Source organism: Oxyura jamaicensis, chromosome 4 (assembly GCF_011077185.1).
Source record: "Oxyura jamaicensis isolate SHBP4307 breed ruddy duck chromosome 4, BPBGC_Ojam_1.0, whole genome shotgun sequence".
NCBI classification, from domain to species: domain Eukaryota; kingdom Metazoa; phylum Chordata; class Aves; order Anseriformes; family Anatidae; genus Oxyura; species Oxyura jamaicensis.
The window spans coordinates 43,501,925-43,510,277 of NC_048896.1; the positions used below are offsets into that span (position 1 = coordinate 43,501,925).

The following is an 8,353-nucleotide window of genomic DNA, read 5'->3' on the forward strand; positions in this document are numbered from 1 at the left end:
TTTTAAGACCTGTATAAATCAGGAGCTGAATGAGTTCAGTGCGCTCGAGTTTGGATAGCCCCCCGTTTGATAGCAGCCTGCCAAATTTTCTTTCTCTCTTTCCTTACACAAACCCCCCAAAAAGGCCCTTTCACCAAATCATTAAATTCTACAGAGGTGGTCAAGCTAGTCCTGCTTTTCATGCATTTGAGAAAGAAAAGGGTCCTTGAAGTTTAGAAGATGCCCAAGGAAAACTCATTGAATGACATCAAAAGAATGAGTTTCCATAGCTGTTGAAGCACGAGAGCTGTGTAGCTGCACAAAGGCGGGTTGGGGCAGTGGGACTGTCCCACTGCTCTATCCCAGCACAATTGGGTCACTGAAATAGGGAATTAATTACCATTGGAGAGTGGGCAGCCCATTCACCACTGGCTGAGTTTTATTAAACGCCAATATAAATAACAAAACAACTCTTGTGGCTGCACTATTCCTACACGCCAAAGGAAGGATTATGTTGGGGATTAACATCTTAAAGTCTATGAGACTTTCTGACTCAAGGCTCGGAGCTGGTAATCGTATTTGTCTCCTGGTTCAGCGATTAGTGCTCTCCCTCGCGCACCTTCGCCTGGATGGCCAATGTCCCTTTTTGCAGGCACTGGGTTTTTCACACAATCGGCTGTTCTTTTCCCCACATCTATAGAAAAGAATAAGAAAACTGAAGCGTGTTCACGCGATCCTCAGGCTTCTTCTCTTCTTCATGGGAAAGGAAGGCACCGGCGGCCTTTTTTCACAAGGGGGGAGGCGGGGGAAGCAAACCCTTTTGGGGGGGTGGGCGGCGGGGCTGCGGACTGCGAAATCGCTCCGCAGGCCTGCACCTGCCATGCAAATCCGCCGGGAACAATCGTCCCCCGTCCCGACGAGGGGCTTGGCCGCCCCGGGGGGGCCGGGGCAGGATGCCGGGGCAGCGCTGCCCGAGGGGGGACCGCCGTGTCCCCGAAGGGACCCCAAAGGCAGGACCCCGTGGGGCAGCCCCTGCCCCTTCCCTCTCCACACTGCTTTTTGGGTCCCTCACCCCGGCGCCCTTTGGGGAGGGGACGTGCTCTGACCTCCCCTCATCCCCCCCAGTTTTGGGGGATCTGTGTCCCCCCCCGGCATCACGCCCCCGTTCACCTGTGGCAGCGGGGCCGGGCGAGCCATCAATGCTCACTCGCAACTTGTGGGGTCGAAGCGCAGACGGGCCACGTCCAGAGGTCTCTCAGCAACACAGACCCTAAACTTTTAGGGCTATCGGGTCGCCTGAGAGTTCAATCTGCTTAGGGCAAACAAAGCCTTTCTGAAGGTCTCCCCCTCTCCCGCACACAAGCTCAGCGTCCTTTATTTCTGGGCTGTGTGATAAGCTTAAATCATTGTGCTCCCGCTTCTTGATCGTCGCCTGCTTTGGCCTTTTGTTCCCCTAACGGAGGACGGAGGCTGCCAAAGGGGCTGAAGTTGAACAGTTTGACCCCCGGAGGACAGTGCAGGCGGTGGGCACCCCGCTGCCCCCTTGGCTCTCCCCCGAGCCGCCCGGCCCTCGCCGGACCACACAGGCTCCTTGGCTCCGGGGGCTGTCACCGCGAGGCCGCTGCCACCCTCGCCCGTGTCCCGCCGAGGCCAGCGAGCGGCCACACCGTGGGGCCGGCCACAAATCCCCACGGTCCGCCTGGGCGGGGAGGGAGGAGGCTTCCCGGGGTTTTTGCAGCTTGCTTCTTTTTATTATTAGCAGTAATGCTGTTATTATTGTTGTGCTTCTTTAAAAGTCTTCTGGAGTGTAGGCACTGAGCTGTAGGCAAGCGGAGGCTGAGGCTGCGCGACGCCTGTTTCCCCAGGACGATGAAAAAAAGGGAGAAAAAACCCAAACCCGAACAAAAACCCAACCAAAATCTACTAAAAACCCCCCCGCCACCCAACAACACCAGCCACGAAAAACCAACCCCAAACCCCACAGCGAACCCAAAGCACACCGCTGGCATCGGGCTGTCGGAGCCTCCCCCGGGCCGCCTCCCCGTCCCGTCCCCCCCGCCCGGAGCTGCTGAAAGGGAGCCGGCTCCCGCGCGCGCCCCGCGGCCCCCCCATTCATTAATAAATTAGCGGCACGCTCCAGCCGAGCGCGAGGCACCGACGGGGGAGCGGGGGGGGAGGCCGGGGGCCGGGGCCGAGGCCGGGGCCGGGCGTCGGGCGGGGCGGCGGGGGGCAGGTTTGATTGTTCCCCGCGGGGTATATAAGGGGTGTTAAGGAGGGTCGTGTGCCAGACACGCAGCCGACGGGCCCCGGGCCGCTCCCCCTCCCCCCTCTCTCCCCGCCTTTCCCCCCCCTCCCCAAAATCCTCCCTCCTCCCCCCCCCCGGAGGATGCTGGTGAAGGCGGAGAGCCCCGCGCCGCCGGCGGAGGACGAGCTGCTGCTGCTGCGCCTCGCCTCGCCCGCCCCCTCGCTGCCGTCCAGCGCCGGCGACGAGGAGGAGGAGGAGGAGGAAGAGGAGGAGGAGGAGGAGGCGGCCTCCCCGGCGCGGCCCGGCTCGGCTCGGCCGTCGGGGCCGCGGCGAAGGGAGGCGAAGCGGCGGCCGGGGCGGTGCCGCACGGCGGAGGCGGCGCAGCGCCTCAAGCGGAGCCGGCGGCTGAAGGCCAACAACCGGGAGCGCAACCGCATGCACCACCTGAACGCGGCGCTGGACGCCCTGCGCGACGTGCTGCCCACCTTCCCGGAGGACGCCAAGCTCACCAAGATCGAGACGCTCCGCTTCGCCCACAACTACATCTGGGCGCTCACCGAGACGCTGCGCCTGGCCGGGGCGGCGGCGGCCAGGGCCGGCCCCGACGGCGGGCTGGAGGCCAGCCCCTCGCCGGCCTCGTCGTGCAGCCCGGCGCCCTCCGCCTCCCCGTACGCCTGCACTTTATCGCCAGCCAGCCCCGACGGCTCCGCGTCGGACGCCGAGCACTGGGGGCCCCCCCGGGGCCGCTTCGTGCCGCCGCCGCCGCCTCCCCGCCGCCGCCTCTAGCCCCGCCGCCCGCAGCCCCTTCCCCAGATTTTCTGCCCCCCTGCGTCCCAAGTTTTCTCTGCCCCCACCTCCGACGTTGCACTTTGTCCGCTCTCCCAGCTCCCGGGCCTTTTGTGTGTCCCCCCCGCCTTCCCTGCCGCTCCCCGTTTCGCCAGCTGTCTCCTGTGATTTACGAGGTTTGGGGTGGGGGGGTGGGGGTCCAGAGAGAGAGAGGAAAAAAAAGTGGTGTTGTTAGGGGGCCAGGTTAGAAGTCATTGTATAATTTGTAGGCTTTGTGAGGGCTGAATGCAAGCGTGGAAATTTAGGCTGAACTCTCTATCAAAAGGGAAAAAAAAAAAAAAAAAAAAACGTCGAGGGAAAAGGGGGGCGTGAATCGGGAGGGAGGGCTCCTCATGCATTATTTATTTCGACCTTTAGGGGACGAGGAACTCCCCCCTTCTTTCAGGAGATTAAAAATAAATCAACAGACTGAAAACCTAAACAGACACGGAACATTACAGCGATCAGCCACACACGTGTTCACATTTATTTATTATAAAGAAAGATTTCATGGAAAATATGTATTTTTTTGTATAATTTACAGAGTTTATTCTAGTATGTATTTACAGCTGAAGAGCAAAGGGACTGTTCTCGTCATAAAATATAAATAAAATATCTAATTTTCATAACTTTGTTTGCTGCTTTTTGTGGCTGGCGTGCCACCTGTCAGGAGCTGGGGGGCCCCTCCGGCACTGGGGGTCTGGCAACTGCCCTGGCCTCTGCCAAAAATTAGGGTGGGCTGGGCAAGCCCCCCTGGGACCCAGCCGAGTTTGTGGGGTGCAATGGGGTGACCCAGGTGCATGCTCCCCTTGCGAGTGCTCCAGGGCTCATCAGCGCTCTCCCATACGTTTTCATTTCTAAAATTTTGGTTTGCTTCATCAAAAACACCCCCCCACACACACACCGTTGCTGTTTCTCAAGCAGCAATGCTGTGTTGAGGTGCACTGGGAGCTCGCTGAGGGTCTGCTTTTGCCTCCCGATGCAGAAGATGTAACTGCCTAAAACCCCTCTTCAAACTGATGGCTGCAGAGTTTCACCGAGAGGGACGTAGGAAGTAAGCGCTACCCAGAAAATAAAAATGAGTGAGCTTAAATTAAATCTGGTTTAGGCTTAAAGAGGAAGGCTCCGCTCCTCCATCCCTCTCATGTTCCGGTGAAACCCACACCATGGGCAGGGCCAGGGTGAGCTCAGAGCACCTCCGGGGATGTCTCGGGTTATCCCAGGGAGACGTTGCCTCCTACACGGGGCACCCAACAAAGCGCTGAGCGGGAGCAGCCCATCTGCCCTCGGCCTTCATCCTTCCAGTCCTTCCTTGCTCCATCACCGCCCTGCACAGGCTGGGCGTCCTCATCCTCCGTGCCCATGCCACGAGCCCAAACCAGGGCGTTTTTAGCCCAGCGTTATTAGTCCATCGCTGGCAGGGCCGGGGGGTGTCTGGCGCACTCCAGGGCCCTTCAATCATTGCCCCGTGTGCCCAGCAGCGCTTTGTGACTTCTGGGTGCAAACACCTGGAAATCATTAAAAACCAGTAGAGGAGGCTGAATGTATTAATTAAATAAACTGTGCGGCACATGAATCTGCCCGGTGCCCCCGGATCCTGGGAGCGTGAAACCCGGCCCGGCGAGTGACGTCCCCGAAGGGGGCAAAAGGGAAAAAAAAAAAGAAAAAAAGAAAAAAAAAAAAAGGAACGTGTGAAAAGAGAATTAGTGAAATTAGGTTAGCCCAATAAAACGTGCGGGGGTTCGCCCCCCCTTCCCTGCAGCCTCGGGCGAGCGGTGCTATCGAGCCTGATCTATTGTTTCCCCCCCTGGCAGGGGGGTTATTGTGTGATAAATAATTCCTGGAGGACAGAAAAAAAAAAGGAAAAAAAAAAAAAAAAGAAAAAGAAAGAGAAAAAAGTGGGCGCATTTGCATAATCATGGCTTTGATGTGGCCAGTGATATGAAGCTGTGTCCCCCCAAATCTGCCGTGGGCCAGAAGGAACAAAACCGGAGGCGTCCTTTCAGTGGGGCTGGCAGCGTGTGGGGTGGCCTGTCGAGAGCGGGGTGGCTCTGTCTCTGTTAACAACCCCTCTAATGATTAAACTCCAGGAATGCCAACAAGGAGCCCAATGCCTGGCTCGCCCTCGTGCCGTGGCGGCGATGGGGGGCATCATGCATCCCGCCGGGCAGATGGGAAAGAGAAGGGGGCGGATGGGGGTCCCACAGCCCTTCCCAGGTCCCTTCCTGGCTGCAGGCACTGCTGCAAAGCCGGAGGGTCGCAAATTATTAGCGAAATCCCGGTGGCTGCCCAGAGCCTCGGGAAAGCAGCCTGCGGGCCCAGAGCCCTGCAGTGGGCCTGGTAGTGGGCTGGGGGTGTAAAAGGCAAAAGTGCCCCTCGGGGTGGAGTGGGGGAAAGGGGGGGGCTGTTTCCACGGCTGCACCTTGCCGAAAAAGTGTAATTCCTCATGACAAAGAGGTTGTCTTCCCTTTAAAGGGTGTTTATGATCCTTCTGCACATTGTGCTTTGGCATAAAAGCTTCTCTGCGCTGCTGGAGCCTGCCGGGCTGCTCTGTGGCTCCTGAGGGGGGTTATACACACCCCCGGCTCACAAATAGCCGCGGGGAGCCCAAATCACCCCAAGGGCTGGCACTCGCTTTCCTCTTGTGTGGTACACAAACCATTGGTTCACCTATGTGCTTCCACAGAGCAAGCCCGGCCTGCACCCGGCCTGCATGGCTGGCCACCGTGCGGCCCTTCCCCGCTCCCCAGCACGCATTTCACACATGGGACGCATGGCCTGGCCTTGATTTACTCCTGTTATGGAAATTTTTCTCATGATTTTATTGTCACAAGGAGGCTTTGGTTTCATGATGGTGAAAAAAAAAATAATGCCATTATGCTGTGAAGCAACTGGATTAGGGTTCACCTGTTACAGGGCATCCTACAGTGCGCTCTAATGACTTTGTTATTGAAATGTATATTACATTAAGTAATTAAGCACACGTGGGCTGCTTTTTTAACACGGGATTCATTATTTTTTGCATAATGTTGTTTTAATTGAAAGGGCCAGTCATCTGGGATATTAGACAGTTACATCTTATTTCCACACAAAGACACCCATGTAACTTAGAGAAATGCAATGCGCACCCCAAAATATCTGTAAAACATCCAAATGGGGGTATGCCCGTGTGCCTGGGGAAAGCAGCTAACCCTGGGGCGCATCCTGCCCGAGGACCAGGCGCTGTGGGACAGGGACAGCGCATCGCTGTGGCGAGGGGAACGCAGCACTCCACACAGCCGTAGGGGCTGGGGGGCTGCAACTGATCTCTCAGGAACTGAGCCATAGAAAACACCTCTGTAAGGGTTTGGGTTTGTCGGTAAAACTTTGCCTTTGTTTTGTCTGGATTTGACCCGTGCAGCCCCCATTCCTGCACTGAATGGACAAAGCAGTCCCAGGCACTCACCGCAGCTCAGCACGCTTTTGTGCAGCAGTTGCAGCTCTGCGGACCCCTTCCACGAACAGAAGTCTTGGTGGGATTTTTACCCAGTGTAGGGGGATGCCTTTCTGCAGGGCAAAGTCTTGCATCTCTGAACCTGTCTTAATTTGTGTCCAGCTGACTGTAGTGGGTTTATGTGACAAGGTTTTGGTAGCAGGGGGCCATAGGGGTGGCTTCTGTGAGAAGGATCTAGAAGCTGCCCCATGTTTGGTAAGGGCCCCACTGCTGACCAGAACTGAGCCAATAAGTGATGTTGTTTGCGCCTCTGTGAGAGCATATTTAAGACAGGGAAAAAAAAACGCTGCGCCACACAGCAGCTGGGAGAGTGAGAGGAGTGAGGAACAGCCTTGCAGGCGCCAAGGTCAGTGAAGAAGGAGGGGGAGAGGTGCTCCAGGCGCCGGAGCAGAAGTCCCCTGCGGCCTGTGGTGAGGACCATGGTGAAGCAGGATGTCCCCCTGCAGCCCATGGAGTACCACGGTGGAGCAGGGTTCCACGCTGCAGCCCGTGGAGGAGACCACGGTGGAGCAGGTGGCCCTGCACCGACGGAGACTGCGGCCTGTGGAAGACCCCTGCCGGAGCAGATTCCGGGCCGGACCTGCAGCCCGTGGAGAGGAGACCACGCAGGAGCAGGTGACCTGGCAGGAGCTGCTGCCCGTGGGGGACCCAGGTTGGAGCAGTTTGCTCCCGAGGGATGGACCCCGTGGTACGGACCCATATCTGGAGCAGTTCTTGAAGAGCTGCTGCCTGTGGGAAGCCCACGCTGGATCAGTTCAGCAAGGACTGCATCCCGTGGGTGGGACCCCACAGCACAGGGGACGAGAGTGACCAAGAAGGAGCGGCAGAGAAGAATTTCTATAGACTGACCATAGCCCCCATTCCCCCGTTCCCCTGCGCCGCTCGGGGGGAGGAGGTGGAAGAGGGGGGATGGGGGGGGAAGGTGCTTTTGGTTTCTTTCCTTTGTTTCTCACTTCTCTAGCTCGTTCGTAATAGGCAATAAATCTTACTATCTCCCTATGCTGAGTCTGTTTTGCCCATCACAATAATTACTGCGCAATCTCCTCGTCCTTATCTCAACCCTTGAGCCCCTTTCATCGTATTTTCTCCCTGTTCCTCTTTGAGGAGGGGGAGTGAGAGAGCGGTTGTGGTGGAGCTCGGTCACCCACCCGAGCGAAACCATCACACTGACGCCTTCCTCCTCAGGAAGCATCCTGCCTTAAAGCCATGATGCTGTGCCGTCTGTGCGGGCTCAGCACACGTTTTTGCTGTCACCGTGGGGCAAACCTGAGCTCGGGCTTAGTGCTGTGCCTCTGGGCCGGCACAGCAAGTTTCAGGCTGTGCTTTCCTCCCCGCAGCCCGCGGTGCTGAATGCAACACGGGCGGTGATCTTGCAGTGCTGGGACTGGAGATGGAGCATGTTAAAAGCCGCCTTGAGAAGCCGTACACCGGGCAGAGGGAAGGCGCGCTGCTGTGCCGGCGGGCAGCGGGGACCGGGCCTCCTCCCATCCCCCTGCTTTGATTAAAAAGGAGAGGGTCCGGACCAAAGCTGATGGCATATTTACCTTCGTGAGTTTTAGAAAAGTTAATTACTGCTTGGAGCAAGTTGGTATGGCTGTCCTGAGCCGCCTTTTATTAGTAGTCGCCTTCATTAATTTCCCTCGCTGGATTTGCTGCTAATAGCTGCTTGGTCCTGGGCAGCACAAAGCAGCATCTGTGCCATTGAGCAGAAAAGCGGGAGTCAGGCAGAGGGGGGCCGGGGGGCGGCGGGGGGGGGGGGGACGCCATTTGCAAATCATCCCCTATTAACGTGACGGCCCGCGCGGGGCAGG

At 57.6% G+C, this 8,353-nt stretch overlaps 1 protein-coding gene and 1 long non-coding RNA gene across 2 annotated transcripts; one reads left to right on the forward strand and one right to left on the reverse strand.

Moving 5' to 3' along the window:
* Positions 1-400: 400 nt before the first annotated feature.
* On the reverse strand, positions 401-1,526 carry LOC118166223. The gene is made up of 2 exons (XR_004750377.1): positions 1,150-1,526; positions 401-673 (listed from the first exon to the last, which is right to left on the reverse strand). It is a non-coding gene; the product is annotated as an uncharacterized LOC118166223 (long non-coding RNA).
* Positions 1,527-2,328: 802 nt separating this feature from the next.
* NEUROG2 (neurogenin 2) lies at positions 2,329-3,678 on the forward strand. Its single transcript, XM_035324966.1, has one exon. The coding sequence runs from the start codon at positions 2,366-2,368 to the stop codon at positions 3,008-3,010; it is 645 nt and encodes a 214-aa protein (XP_035180857.1). The 5' UTR covers positions 2,329-2,365; the 3' UTR covers positions 3,011-3,678.
* The last annotated feature ends 4,675 nt before the right edge of the window (positions 3,679-8,353 follow it).